The sequence below is a fragment of the Cyclopterus lumpus genome, chromosome 3, assembly GCF_009769545.1.
Source record: "Cyclopterus lumpus isolate fCycLum1 chromosome 3, fCycLum1.pri, whole genome shotgun sequence".
Taxonomy (NCBI): Eukaryota; Metazoa; Chordata; class Actinopteri; order Perciformes; family Cyclopteridae; genus Cyclopterus; species Cyclopterus lumpus.
This window is the reverse complement of record NC_046968.1, coordinates 30,027,297-30,042,296: the sequence shown is the minus strand read 5'-3', so window position 1 is coordinate 30,042,296 and position 15,000 is coordinate 30,027,297. Positions and strand designations below refer to the sequence as shown.

General features: G+C 51.7%; 1 protein-coding gene across 5 annotated transcripts in view; it reads left to right on the top strand.

Moving 5' to 3' along the window:
* large2 (LARGE xylosyl- and glucuronyltransferase 2) overlaps window positions 1-15,000 on the top strand; it is a 52,764-nt gene that overhangs the window by 31,219 nt on the left and 6,545 nt on the right. For all 5 annotated transcript variants that reach the window (XM_034529294.1, XM_034529291.1, XM_034529292.1 and 2 more), the window contains 7 exons: window positions 3,514-3,671; window positions 4,809-5,110; window positions 7,505-7,587; window positions 8,703-8,826; window positions 11,884-12,055; window positions 12,281-12,385; window positions 12,461-12,573. In XM_034529294.1, the coding sequence (XP_034385185.1) occupies window positions 3,572-3,671; window positions 4,809-5,110; window positions 7,505-7,587; window positions 8,703-8,826; window positions 11,884-12,055; window positions 12,281-12,385; window positions 12,461-12,573 (999 nt within the window). In that variant the 5' untranslated portion in view covers window positions 3,514-3,571. The remainder of the gene's footprint in view (window positions 1-3,513; window positions 3,672-4,808; window positions 5,111-7,504; window positions 7,588-8,702; window positions 8,827-11,883; window positions 12,056-12,280; window positions 12,386-12,460; window positions 12,574-15,000) is intronic.

Genomic DNA, 15,000 nt, shown 5'->3' with positions numbered 1-15,000 from the left:
AAACCGTTTTAACAACCGGGTTGATGGATGTTAAGGTGCCGGTGTCGTGCACATCATGTGGCGAGCCGTTGACCACGCCCACTTCCTACCTGCGTCGCTGAGGCTGCTGGGAAATGAGATGAAAAGGTCGCCCGGTCACGGAGCGGTGATCCGCCTGACTTCCTGTCCACTTATTACGCAATACTACAAACAACTGATGACGTGTGTTTGAACTGCTGCGAGGAAACGTATATTAATAATAATACCTGAGTCGCTGGTTATTTTTACCCAGAATGCATTGTGTGCAGGAGCCTAAATGTGTTTAATATCCAGTTTCATGAACATCAATGCTGCTGGTGTGTTCAAGGACTCCCGGGTTCTTCAGCGCTGATGTCTTTAGTTCAAGAGGCAGTTTATTCACATTTTGTAAAAACAAGTAATTTTTCATAAGAACCATCTCATACAAACGCGTGTGTGTGTGTGTGTGTGTGTGTGTGTGTGTGTGTGTGTGTGTGTGTGTGTGTGTGTGTGTGTGTGTGTGTGTGTGTGTGTGTGTGTGTGTGTGTGTGTGTGTGTGTGTGTGTGTGTGTGTGTGTGTGTGTGTGTGTGTGTGTCATATAGCTAACCCTATATATATGTATATATGACACACACACACTATTAATATTTTAACATCCTCTCCTCTGTGTTGACTTCTGAAGTCAGAGCTTCTCTGATTTGTTGTCACATGACTTTTGGTCTCACATAAATAAATCATGACGTCGTAGTTTCACTGAGAAGCTCAGAATTTAATGTTTTTAACACAATCTGATTAAACGGTTTATTTTATGAGACCCGTTGAATGAATTGTGAAATTGTTTAAAGAGAACCTGCAGGCTAACTCATCGTTATGAAGTGAATATGAATATGAATGTAGAATACAATGCTGTTGATGAAATATCGTTCGGACTGGAGCGTTCTTCACAAATGATGCGTTCAAGGACCGTCGAAACGATGATGCCGTTAATCGCAGCTTCTTTCTGGCTGATTAGCGTAGTGCTGCATCATCGTCTCTGCGTGTTTGATTGGAGGCCAGAGAGTGAAAGCTGTCACTCAAACATTCATAATGTAGCACGTTAGCGTCCACCAGCAGCTGTTGGATGGAGAGTCGGTTTGAACCCCTGTGACTCCGCCTCCCTCAGTGACTCCGCCTCCCTCCGCCAGGCGGTTATTTGTTGACCCTCCAACGCGGCCTCGGCCCTGCAATGCTGATTAGATAAAGAGCCTCCTTCCCTCCCTTACCTCCTTACCTCCTTCCCTAATTCCCTCCCTTACCTCCCTCCTGCCCTCCCTCCCTTACCTCCTTCCCTACTTCCCTCCCTCCCTTACTTCCCTACCTCTTTTGCTCTCTCGTCTCCTCTTGTGCGCCCTCGTCTCCTCTTGTGCTCCCTCATCTCCTCTTGTGCTCCCTCATCTCCTCTTGTGCTCCCTCGTCTCCTCTTGTGCTCCCTCGTCTCCTCTTGTGCTCCCTCGTCTCCTCTTGTGCTCTCTTGTCTCCTCTTGTGCTCTCTCGTCTCCTCTTGTGCTCTCTCGTCTCCTCTTGTGCTCCCTCGTCTCCTCGTGTGCCCTCGTCTCCTCTTGTGCTCCCTCGTCTCCTCTTGTGCTCTCTTGTGCACCCTCGTCTCCTCTTGTGCTCTCTCGTCTCCTCTTGTGCTCCCTCGTCTCCTCTTGTACTCTCTCGTCTCCTCTTGTGCTCTCTCGTCTCCTCTTGTGCTCCCTCGTCTCCTTGTGCGCCCTCGTCTCCTCTTGTGCTCCCTCGTCTCCTCTTGTGCTCCCTCGTCTCCTCTTGTGCTCTCTTGTGCGCCCTCGTCTCCTCTTGTGTGCCCTCGTCTCCTCTTGTGCTCTCTCGTCTCCTCTTGTGCGCCCTCGTCTCCTCTCGTGCTCCCTCGTCTCCTCTTGTGCTCTCTTGTGCGCCCTCGTCTCCTCTTGTGCGCCCTCGTCTCCTCTCGTGCTCCCTCGTCTCCTCTCGTGCTCCCTCGTCTCCTCTCGTGCTCCCTCGTCTCCTCTCGTGCTCCCTCATCTCCTCTTGTGCTCTCTCGTCTCCTCTTGTGTGCCCTAGTCTCCTCTTGTGATCCCTCGTCTCCTCTTGTGTGCCCTTGTCTCCTCTTGTGATCCCTCGTCTCCTCTTGTGCTCCATCGTCTCCTCTCGTGCTCCCTCGTCTCCTCTCGTGCTCCCTCGTCTCCTCTTGTGCTCCCTCGTCTCCTCTCGTGCTCCCTCGTCTCCTCTTGTGCTCCCTCGTCTCCTCTTGTGCTCCCTCGTCTCCTCTCGTGCTCCCTCGTCTCCTCTCGTGCTCCCTCGTCTCCTCTCGTGCTCCCTCGTCTCCTCTCGTGCTCCCTCGTCTCCTCTCGTGCTCCCTCGTCTCCTCTCGTGCTCCCTCGTCTCCTCTCGTGCTCCCTCGTCTCCTCTTGTGCGCCCTCGTCTCCTCTTGTGCTCCCTCGTCTCCTTGTGCGCCCTCGTCTCCTCTCGTGCTCCCTCGTCTCCTCTTGTGCTCTCTTGTGCGCCCTCGTCTCCTCTTGTGCTCCCTCGTCTCCTCTTGTGCGCCCTCGTCTCCTCTCGTGCTCCCTCGTCTCCTCTTGTGCTCTCTCGTCTCCTCTTGTGTGCCCTAGTCTCCTCTTGTGATCCCTCGTCTCCTCTTGTGTGCCCTTGTCTCCTCTTGTGATCCCTCGTCTCCTCTTGTGCTCCCTCGTCTCCTCTTGTGCTCCATCGTCTCCTCTCGTGCTCCCTCGTCTCCTCTCCTTTTATTCTGTTTCCTCATTTATCTTGGATGCGTCTCTCCTCGTCCTCCTTTCCTTTTCCTCGTATCCTTATCTCCTCTCTTTCCTTTCCTTGCTCTTAATGACCTCAACCTCGCTGATTAAGTCATAATCATCTCTGAAGGTTCAGACCTCTAGAGTCGTCCTTCTCTAATCAGTTGATTCAAACATCTGTTTATCAATCTGTCGTTTTCTGGCCTCAGAAACACAAACGTTTTTTAAAGATGAAATCTTTGTTTATTTTTAACGACTTTATTCACATAATTAACTCAAATATGTTCAGATTAGATCTTCAGTTATCGTTGCATGAACATGAAGTTTACGGGAGGCTGTATGAAGTACTTGTACACACTGTGTATTACGACAGTAGATGGAGCAAAGTACTGCTGTGGGCGTATGTTAATCAGTTTAAATAATCACTATATTTAGTAATGTTGTCCTTCGTGCAGCGAGTCGGTGTGACTATTCAAGTCATTGTGCGACTTTGGAGCTTTAAAGACTCATCGAAGTCGCTCAATGACGCCAACGAACATATCGATGCTCGGGTCCTAAATGTGGGACCTTTTAAGGAGGATTAGTCTGCTATGTTCTTTGGGGGGTTTTGTTGGGTACTTTCCTCTCGTGTTTCTGATCCGACACCTGGTCACAAGTGTTTCTGGAGGTCGACGCCCAGAAGCCTGTACGTTGTTTATTAAGAGTTATTGTTGGAGGTGTTGTGACTCCATGTGTTCCTCTCTCCAGATGAAAGGATGCTGCAGGAACCCAACGAGGGTCTGAGCCCGACCTGAACCCCCCCACCATGAACCTGCTGTGCCGCGGCCGCCTGAAGCTGCTGGTGGCGTCGCTCACAGCCGGCGTGCTGCTCACCTGGCTCTACCTGCTGGCCGGGAACCTGGAGAGTGAGTACATCATTAATGCATCATGAGGAAGGAGTGAGTCTGGGTCTGTGGTTCAGGGTCAGAGAGTAAGGACTCCGACCAGAGAGTCAGAACTTCAACCAGAGAGAGTCAGGACTCCACCAGAGAGTCAGGACTCCAACCAGAGAGTCAGGACTCCACCAGAGAGTCAGGACTCCACCAGAGAGTCAGGACTCCAACCAGAGAGTCAGGACTCTAACCAGAGAGTCAGGACTCTAACCAGAGAGTCAGGACTCCACCAGAGAGTCAGGACTCCAACCAGAGAGTCAGGACTCTAACCAGAGAGTCAGGACTCTAACCAGAGAGTCAGGACTCTAACCAGAGAGTCAGGACTCCGACCAGAGAGTCAGGACTCCGACCAGAGAGTCAGGACTCTAACCAGAGAGTCAGGACTCCACCAGAGAGTCAGGACTCCAACCAGAGAGTCAGGACTCCACCAGAGAGTCAGGACTCCACCAGAGAGTCAGGACTCCGACCAGAGAGTCAGGACTCCGACCAGAGAGTCAGGACTCTAACCAGAGAGTCAGGACTCCGACCAGAGAGTCAGGACTCCGACCAGAGAGTCAGGACTCTGACCAGAGAGTCAGGACTCCGACCAGAGAGTCAGCACTCTAACCAGAGAGTCAGGACTCCACCAGAGAGTCAGGACTCTAACCAGAGAGTCAGCACTCCACCAGAGAGTCAGGACTCCAACCAGAGAGTCAGGACTCCGACCAGAGAGTCAGGACTCTAACCAGAGAGTCAATAATCCAACCAGAGAGTCAATAATCCAACCAGAGAGTCAATAATCCAACCAGAGAGTCAGGACTCCAACCAGAGAGTCAGGACTCTCACCAGAGAGTCAGGACTCCAACCAGAGAGTCAGGACTCTAACCAGAGAGTCAGGACTCCACCAGAGAGTCAGGACTCTAACCAGAGAGTCAGGACTCCAACCAGAGAGTCAGGACTCTAACCAGAGAGTCAATAATCCAACCAGAGAGTCAATAATCCAACCAGAGAGTCAGGACTCTAACCAGAGAGTCAGGACTCTAACCAGAGAGTCAATAATCCAACCAGAGAGTCAGGACTCTAACCAGAGAGTCAGGACTCATCTCGTATTCATGACTCCTCCCCCTGCAGACGGGCGCTCCCTCCTCTTGGCGCCCTGCCTGGCCGACACCCCGGCGGCCCGGGTCCTGGAGCGGGCCGTGCTGGAGTCGCGGGTTCGAGAGGTGGAGGAAGAGAACCGGCGTATCCGGCTGCAGCTCAGCCAATCGCAGGGCGGCGCCGGCGTCGTCGCCGGGCAGCCGCCGGACGGCAACTACGGCAACCAGCAGTGGGGGGCGTCGGCCGACACGGGGCCGGAGGACGGCGACAACACGGCGGAGGAGAGGAACAACCACACCGAGTGCCCGCGCTCGCCCCCCGTGCAGAAGTGTGAGGTCAGTTCTGATCACGTTATTGATTATCACTTTATCACATTGGTGATGACCCGGATCATCACCTCCAAAGACTTCTGTCAGTGTTAAACTTCCTGTCTCCTCTCTCCTCTCTCCTGTCTCCTGTCTCCTGTCTCCTCTCTCCTCTCTCCTGTCTCCTCTCTCATGTCTCCTGTCTCCTCTCTCCTCTCTCCTGTCTCCTCTCTCCTGTCTCCTGTCTCATGTCTCATGTCTCATGTCTCCTCTCTCCTCTCTCCTGTCTCCTCTCTCATGTCTCCTGTTTCCTCTCTCCTCTCTCCTGTCTCCTCTCTCCTGTCTCATGTCTCATGTCTCATGTCTCCTCTCTCCTCTCTCCTGTCTCCTGTCTCATGTCTCATGTCTCCTGTCTCCTGTCTCATGTCTCATGTCTCATGTCTCCTCTCTCCTCTCTCCTGTCTCCTGTCTCATGTCTCCTTTCTCCTCTCTCCTGTCTCATGTCTCATGTCTCATGTCTCATGTCTCCTCTCTCCTCTCTCCTGTCTCATGTCTCCTCTCTCCTCTCTCCTGCTCCTGTCTCCTCTCTCCTGTCTCCTGTCTCCTGTCTCCTCTCTCCTGTCTCCTGTCTTATGTCTCCTGTCTCCTCTCTCCTGTCTCATGTCTCCTGTCTCCTGTCTCCTCTCTCCTGTCTCCTGTCTCCTCTCTCCTCTCTCCTGTCTCATGTCTCCTCTCTCCTCTCTCCTATCTCCTGCTCCTGTCTCCTGTCTCCTCTCTCCTATCTCCTGCTCCTGTCTCCTCTCTCCTGCTCCTGTCTCCTGTCTTCTGTCTCCTCTCTCCTGTCTCCTGTCTCCTCTCTCCTGTCTCCTCTCTCCTGTCTCCTGTCTTCTGTCTCCTCTCTCCTCTCTCCTGTCTCATGTCTCCTGTCTCCTCTCTCCTGTCTTCTGTCTCCTCTCTCCTGTCTCATGTCTCCTGTCTCCTATCTCCTCTCTCATGTCTCCTCTCTCCTGTCTTCTGTCTCCTATCTCCTGTCTCCTGTCTCATGTCTCCTCTCTCCTCTCTCCTGTCTCATGTCTCCTCTCTCATGTCTTCTGTCTCCTCTCTCATGTCTCCTCTCTCCTCTCTCCTGTCTCCTCTCTCCTGTCTCCTGTCTTATGTCTCCTCTCTCCTGTCTCCTGTCTTATGTCTCCTCTCTCATGTCTCCTCTCTCCTGTCTCCTGTCTCCTCTCTCATGTCTCCTCTCTCCTGTCTCATGTCTCCTGTCTCCTCTCTCATGTCTCCTCTCTCCTGTCTCATGTCTCCTCTCTCCTGTCTTCTGTCTCCTCTCTCCTCTCTCATGTCTCCTCTCTCCTCTCTCATGTCTCCTCTCTCCTCTCTCCTGTCTCCTCTCTCCTCTCTCCTGTCTCCTGTCTCCTCTCTCATGTCTCCTCTCTCCTGTCTCATGTCTCCTCTCTCCTGTCTTATATCTCCTCTCTCCTGTCTCATGTCTCCTGTATCCTGTCTCCTGTCTTATGTCTCCTCTCTCATGTCTCCTGTATCCTGTCTCCTGTCTTATGTCTCCTCTCTCATGTCTCCTGTATCCTGTCTCCTGTCTCCTCTCTCATGTCTCCTCTCTCCTGTCTCATGTCTCCTCTCTCCTGTCTCCTGTATCCTGTCTCCTGTCTTATGTCTCCTCTCTCCTGTCTCCTGTATCCTGTCTCCTGTCTTATGTCTCCTGTCTCCTGTCTTATGTCTCCTGTCTCATGTCTCCTCTCTCCTGTCTCCTGTATCCTGTCTCCTCTCTCATGTCTCCTCTCTCATGTCTCCTCTCTCCTCTCTCCTCTCTCCTGTCTCCTCTCTCATGTCTCCTGTCTCATGTCTCCTCTCTCCTGTCTCCTGTATCCTGTCTCCTGTCTTATGTATCCTGTCTCCTGTCTTATGTCTCCTGTATCCTGTCTCCTGTCTTATGTCTCCTGTCTCATGTCTCCTCTCTCCTGTCTCCTGTCTCCTGTATCCTGTCTCCTGTCTCCTGTCTTATGTCTCCTGTCTCCGTCTTATGTCTCCTGTCTTATGTCTCCTATCTCCTGTCTCCTGTCTCATGTCTCATGTCTCCTCTCTCCTGTCTTCTGTCTCCTGTCTCCTGTCTCCTCTCTCCTGTCTCCTGTCTTATGTCTCCTCTCTCCTGTCTTCTGTATCCTGTCTCCTGTCTCCTGTCTCCTGTCTTATCTCTCCTCTCTCCTCTCTCCTGTCTTCTGTATCCTGTCTCCTGTCTCCTCTCTCCTGTCTCCTGTATCCTGTCTCCTGTCTTATGTCTCCTGTCTCCGTCTTATGTCTCCTGTCTTATGTCTCCTCTCTCCTGTCTCCTCTCTCATCTCTCCTCTTTCCTGTCTCATGTCTCCTCTCTCCTCTCTCATGTCTCCTGTCTCCTCTCTCCTCTCTCCTCAGCTCATCCATGTAGCTTGTGTTTGTGCCGGTCACAACGCCACTAGAGACGTAGTCACACTGGTGAAGTCCGTCCTGTTTCACAGGTGAGTCTGCCTGTCTGTCTACTTGTCTGTCTACTTGTCTGTATGTTTCTCTGTCTCTCTGTCTGTCTGCCTGTCTGCCTGTTTCTCTCTCTCTCTCTCTGTCTTTCTACTTGTCTCTCTGTCTGTCTGTCTGTCTACTTTCTGTCTGTCTGTCTGTCTCTCTGTCTGTCTCTCTGTCTGTCTACTTTCTGTCTGTCTGTCTCTCTGTCTGTCTACTTGTCTGTCTGTCTCTCTGTCTGTCTACTTTCTGTCTGTCTGTCTCTCTGTCTGTCTGTCTGTCTCTCTGTCTGTCTACTTGTCTCTCTGTCTGTCTACTTGTCTGTCTGTCTGTCTCTCTGTCTCTCTGTCTGTCTACTTGTCTCTCTGTCTGTCTACTTGTCTGTCTGTCTGTCTCTCTGTCTGTCTACTTGTCTGTCTGCCTGTCTGTCTGTCATATTGTAGATTAATTGATCATAAACGTATTAAATCATCTTTTCAGGTCTGAACTTGTTTTTGGTTTGTGGACAAAAACAACTTCTCGTCCATTTGTGACTTTTTGATCTCTGAGAGCTTTTTTTTTTAATCATAGATTTAAGACTTTAATCTCTTGATATTCTGAGTTATTCTCTGAATATTTTCTCCATTATTTCTGCTTTGTTTTAATCTTCTGCTTTAACGTCCTGAAGAAAGTACTTCAATATTGATGTTTATTTCTTATTTGCTATTTTCCAGTGAAGACGAATCCGTCACTTTATGATTCTGATTATGTTTTAGACAGTGAAGGAGGTTAAGAAGGTCGTGACCTCAGTAAGCTCTGCCCTCGTGGATTTGTTCCGTTTATAGATGCTCTTAAAGACTTAACATCGTGTACCAGAGTGTCCAATGTTTGACCTCTTGGATTTGATTGGTTGGAGAGTGAATGAGTGCTCTTTTCTTTTTTTACCTTAAACTGGTTCTGATTACATATCGAGTGCTTCCTGTTGTGGCCCGACGTCTCTGAGTGAAGCTGCGTGTTTGTCCTCGTCGGCGGTTTTGAGGACATAATGTTAAAACCAAGAAGAAGTAAAGCTTTTATTGTGAAAGTCAGAGGAGCAGGATCACCCTTGTCTTCGACCTTAACCTCTTTTCTTCCTCAGGAGGAACCCTCTCCACTTCCACTTCATCACCGACACGGTAGCCAATCAGATCCTGAGCGCGCTGTTTCAGTCCTGGATGGTCCCGTCTGTGCAAGTCAGCTTCTACGATGCCGATGAACTCAAGGTACGCAAACTCTCCACATCCCGCCTCTGGTAGGACTTTGATTGGACTCTGGTAGGACTTTGATTGGACTCTGGTAGGACTTTGATTGGACTCTGGTAGAACAGTGGGAGGACTCTGGTGGAACTCAGGTATGACTCTGGTAGGACTCTGTGAGGACGCCGATAGGACTCTGGGAGGACTGTGTGAGGACTCTGGTAGGACTCAGGTAGGACTCTGATTGGACTCTGGTAGGACTCTGGTAGGACTCTGGTAGGACTCTGTGAGGACGCCGATAGGACTCTGGGAGGACTGTGTGAGGACTCTGGTAGGACTCAGGTTGGACTCTGGTAGGACTCTGGTAGGACTCTGTGAGGACGCCGATAGGACTCTGGTAGGACTGTGTGAGGACGCCGATAGGACTCTGGGAGGACTGTGTGAGGACTCTGGTAGGACTCAGGTAGGACTCTGATTGGACTCTGGTAGGACTCTGGTAGGACTCTGGTAGGACTCTGTGAGGACGCCGATAGGACTCTGGTAGGACTCTGGTAGGACTCTGATTAGACTCTGGTAGGACTCTGTGAGGACGCCGATAGGACTCTGGGAGGACTGTGTGAGGACTCTGGTAGGACTCAGGTTGGACTCTGGTAGGACTCTGGTAGGACTCTGTGAGGACGCCGATAGGACTCTGGTAGGACTGTGTGAGGGCTCCGATTGGACTCTGGTAGGACTGTGTGAGGACTCTGATAGTACTCTGTGAGGGCTCCGATAGGACTCTGATAGGAGTCTTGTAGGACTCAGGTAGGGCACGGTGAGGACCCTGATAGTACTCTGTGAGGGCTCCGATAGGACTCTGATAGGAGTCTTGTAGGACTCAGGTAGGGCACGGTGAGGACCCTGATAGTACTCTGTGAGGGCTCCGATAGGACTCTGATAGGAGTCTTGTAGCACTCCGATAGGACTCTGGGAGGACTGTGTGAGGACTCTGATAGGACTCTGTGAGGGCTCTGATAGGACTCTGATAGGAGTCTTGTAGGACTCTGGTAGGGCAAGGTGAGGACCCTGATAGTACTCTGTGAAGATTGGTCGGACAAGGTGAGTCGGAGTCAGATGCATCAGAGAATCCTCCAAAGCGGCAGCAGTCAGGTGGTGTTTTTAAATTCAGCTTTACCGCGGCATCAAAGAGGAGAGATCACATGCATCACCGATGCTGAAACAGAAGGTCACAGCTTGCGTCTTCATGTGTTCGTCACGTGGTGCGGTTCATTAACTCAGATCAGAGGATGGTTTAACTGGATGTGACGGAGGGTCGGGCTCCAGTTCGACTGAGGAGCTGCATTCAAGAAGGGAGGTCCTGCAGGGCAGATTAGAAGAAGTGGCATTAAGATTAGATTTGAAATGTATTCATCCCCAGGGAAACATTTGACTTCTAAAAATGCACGTCTAATATTTCTAATATGGTGTCCATCTCTATTCGTGTTAAAGTTGAACAGAATAATAAAAACACCTTTCAAGTGTTGAAGCTGCATTCTCTCTCCTGACCACCAGGGGGCGACTCCTCTGGTTGTATAGAAGTCCATGCTTCATGTGTTAAAGCTGCATTCTCTCTCCTGACCACCAGGGGGCGACTCCTCTGGTTGTATAGAAGTCTATGCTTCATGTGTTAAAGCTGCATTCTCTCTCCTGACCACCAGGGGGCGACTCCTCTGGTTGTATAGAAGTCTATGCTTCATGTGTTAAAGCTGCATTCTCTCTACTGACCACCAGGGGGCGACTCCTCTGGTTGTATAGAAGTCTATATAAATGACTCTACTTCTCTTGATGTATTCCCTCAGTAAACATTGTAAACATTAGTTTTTGGTCTCAATCTCTAGTTTCAAGTCTTCTTCAATACAGCATGATGTTCATTTAGTAAATTATGGTCATTTAGAGTCAAACAGACCATAAAGCAGAGGATGCTTTAGGGCGGGGCTACAAGGTGATTGACAGGTCGACACCGTGTTTTCATCTTTCATCTTGAACTCTTTCACTGCAAGCTTTTACTTAATGGAAGTTACATATAACACTTTAGTCGTACTAAATTAAGTAAGTACTATTCAGCATCCGGTTGTTTTTAGCTCCGCCCCCTCGTCACTTATGGTCGCAAAAAAACAAGATGGCGACGCACAAAATGCCGAACCGGAGGCTTTAAAACTGTAGTCCACCAACCAATGGGTGACGCCACGATGACAATCAGCTTCTTATTCACAGTTATTAGTGTGGGAGAGGGGGGTAAGAAGGGGAGGGGCTAGAAGGGTTTGACTTGACAGCAACAGTCTGTAATTGGTTGAAACACTTTTCTGCCAAAGTCAAGTGGCACAAAGAAACAGCAAATCATTTATTTTAGTGTGTGTGTGTCTGTGTCTGTGTGTGTGTCTCTATGTCTGTGTGTGTGTGTGTGTCTGTGTGTGTGTGTGTGTGTGTGTGTGTGTCTCTATGTCTGTGTGTGTGTGTGTGTGTGTGTGTGTCTCTATGTCTGTGTGTGTGTGTGTGTGTGTGTGTGTGTGTGTGTCTCTGTGTGTGTGTGTCTGTGTGTGTGTGTGTGTGTGTGTGTCTGTGTGTGTGTGTGTGTGTGTCTGTGTGTGTGTGTGTGTGTGTGTGTGTGTGTGTCTCTATGTCTGTGTGTGTGTGTGTGTGTGTGTCTCTATGTCTGTGTGTGTGTGTGTGTGTGTGTGTGTGTGTCTCTATGTCTGTGTGTGTGTGTGTGTCTGTGTGTGTGTGTGTGTGTCTGTGTGTGTGTGTGTGTGTGTGTCTGTGTGTGTGTGTGTGTGTGTGTGTGTGTCTCTATGTCTGTGTGTGTGTGTGTGTGTGTGTGTCTCTATGTCTGTGTGTGTGTGTGTGTGTGTGTGTGTGTCTCTATGTCTGTGTGTGTCTGTGTGTGTGTGTGTGTGTGTGTGTGTCTCTATGTCTGTGTGTGTGTGTGTGTGTGTGTGTGTGTGTCCTGAACAATGCCTCCGTTAGCTTCCACCAAACCGGAGAGCAACAGCCGAGACTCTTAAGGACCGGAGGTTCATGTTGTTGTTGTTGTTGTTGTTGTTTCAGTCCGAGGTGTCGTGGATACCCAACAAGCACTACTCAGGTATTTACGGCTTGATGAAGCTGACGCTCACCAAAGCGCTGCCCGCCGACCTCTCCAAGGTCATCGTCCTGGATACGGACATCACCTTCGCCACCGACATCGCCGAGCTGTGGGGCATCTTCAGGAAGTTCACCGGTAAGAACAGACAACAACAGATTGATTTATACATACAGGTACACAATAACATACACAAAAAGAAAGATGCACTAAAAATAATAATAATAATAATAAATTAACTAACAAAAACAAAACACTCAGTATCTTTTGACTGAAAACATTAGTTTGGTTCGGTAAGTTTTATTAGAGGATCATTTATTCCCATATTAAATAAAAGGCTTTGTTCTTTGTTGTTGTTTACAGATAAACAGGTGATCGGCCTGGTGGAGAACCAGAGCGACTGGTACCTGGGGAACCTGTGGAAGAACCACAAGCCCTGGCCCGCGCTGGGACGCGGCTTCAACACAGGTACCGTACGGGAGACATGTGACCCGGGTCGATCTGAAGTGATGTCATCAACCACTTCCTGTCCCGCCCCCTCAGGTGTCATTCTGCTCTACCTGGAGCGACTGCGGCGGATCGGATGGGAGCAGATGTGGCGGCTGACGGCGGAGAGGGAGCTCATGAGCATGCTCAGTACGTCTCTGGCCGACCAGGTGAGGGGTCAGTCCTGTGGGGGGTTAGTCCTGTGGGGGGTCAGTCCTGTGAGGGGTCAGTCCTGTGGGGGGTTAGTCCTGTGGGGGGTTAGTCCTGTGGGGGGTTAGTCCTGTGGGGGGTTAGTCCTGTGAGGGGTCAGTCCTGTGGGGGGTCAGTCCTGTGAGGGGTTAGTCCTGTGAGGGGTTAGTCCTGTGGGGGGTTAGTCCTGTGAGGGGTTAGTCCTGTGGGGGGTTAGTCCTGTGAGGGGTTAGTCCTGTGAGGGGTCAGTCCTGTGAGGGGTTAGTCCTGTGAGGGGTTAGTCCTGTGAGGGGTTAGTCCTGTGGGGGGTTAGTCCTGTGGGGGGTTAGTCCTGTGAGGGGTTAGTCCTGTGGGGGGTTAGTCCTGTGAGGGGTTAGTCCTGTGGGGGGTTAGTCCTGTGAGGGGTTAGTCCTGTGGGGGGTTAGTCCTGTGGGGGTTAGTCCTGTGAGGGGTTAGTCCTGTGGGGGGTTAGTCCTGTGGGGGGTTAGTCCTGTGAGGGGTTAGTCCTGTGGGGGGTTAGTCCTGTGGGGGGTTAGTCCTGTGAGGGGTCAGTCCTGTGAGGGGGTTAGTCCTGTGAGGGGTTAGTCCTGTGGGGGGTTAGTCCTGTGAGGGGTTAGTCCTGTGGGGGGTTAGTCCTGTGGGGGGTTAGTCCTGTGAGGGGTCAGTCCTGTGAGGGGGTTAGTCCTGTGAGGGGTTAGTCCTGTGAGGGGTCAGTCCTGTGGGGGGTTAGTCCTGTGATGGGTTAGTCCTATGGGGGGTTAGTCCTGTGAGGGGTTAGTCCTGTGAGGGGTCAGTCCTGTGAGGGGTTAGTCCTGTGAGGGGTTAGTCCTGTGGGGGGTTAGTCCTGTGAGGGGTTAGTCCTGTGAGGGGTTAGTCCTGTGAGGGGTTAGTCCTGTGAGGGGTCAGTCCTGTGGGGGGTTAGTCCTGTGAGGGGTTAGTCCTGTGAGGGGTCAGTCCTGTGGGGGGTTAGTCCTGTGGGGGGTTAGTCCTGTGAGGGGTCCTGTGGGGGTTAGTCCTGTGAGGGGTCAGTCCTATGGGGGGTTAGTCCTGTGAGGGGTTAGTCCTGTGATAGGTTAGTCCTGTGGGGGGTTAGTCCTGTGAGGGGTTAGTCCTGTGAGGGGTTAGTCCTGTGAGGGGTTAGTCCTGTGATGGGTTAGTCCTGTGATGGGTTAGTCCTGTGATGGGTCAGTCCTGTGAGGGGTCAGTCCTGTGGGGGGTCAGTCCTGTGGGGGGTTAGTCCTGTGAGGGGTTAGTCCTGTGATGGGTTAGTCCTGTGGGGGGTCAGTCCTGTGAGGGGTCAGTCCTGTGGGGGGTCAGTCCTGTGAGGGGTCAGTCCTGTGAGGGGTCAGTCCTGTGGGGGGATAATCCTGTGGGGGGTTAGTCCTGTGGGGGGTTAGTCCTGTGAGGGGTCAGTCCTGTGGGGGGTTAGTCCTGTGGGGTGTTAGTCCTGTGAGGGGTCAGTCCTGTGGGGGGTCAGTCCTGTGGGGGGTTAGTCCTGTGGGGGGTCAGTCCTGTGGGGGGTTAGTCCTGTGGGGGGTTAGTCCTGTGAGGGGTTAGTCCTGTTAGGGGTCCTGTGGGGGGTTAGTCCTGTGAGGGGTCAGTCCTGTGGCGGGTTAGTCCTGTGAGGGGTTAGTCCTGTGGGGGGTTAGTCCTGTGGGGGGTCAGTCCTGTGGGGGGTTAGTCCTGTGGGGGGTTAGTCCTGTGAGGGGTTAGTCCTGTTAGGGGTCCTGTGGGGGGTTAGTCCTGTGAGGGGTCAGTCCTGTGGGGGTTTAGTGCTGTGAGGGGTTAGTCCTGTGGGGGTTTAGTCCTGTGAGGGGTTAGTCCTGTGGGGGGTCCTGTGAGGGGTTAGTCCTGTGATGGGTTAGTCCTGTGAGGGGTTAGTCCTGTGGGGGGTTAGTCCTGTGAGGGGTTAGTCCTGTGGGGGGTTAGTCCTGTGGGGGGTTAGTCCTGTGAGGGGTTAGTCCTGTTAGGGGTCCTGTGGGGGGTTAGTCCTGTGAGGGGTTAGTCCTGTGGGGGTTTAGTGCTGTGAGGGGTTAGTCCTGTGAGGGGTCAGTCCTGTGAGGGGTCAGTCCTGTGATGGGTTAGTCCTGTGTGGGGTTAGTCCTGTGAGGGGTTAGTCCTGTGAGGTGTTAGTCCTGTGAGGGGTTAGTCCTGTGGGGGGTTAGTCCTGTGAGGGGTTAGTCCTGTGAGGGGTCAGTCCTGTGGGGGGTTAGTCCTGTGAGGGGTCAGTCCTGTGGGGGGTTAGTCCTGTGAGGGGTTAGTCCTGTGGGGGGTTAGTCCTGTGAGGGGTTAGTCCTGTGAGGGGTTAGTCCTGTGAGGGGGTTAGTCCTGTGAGGGGTTAGTCCTGTGAGGGGTTAGTCCTGTGAGGGGGTTAGTCCTGTGGGGGGTTAGTCCTGTGAGGGGTTTAG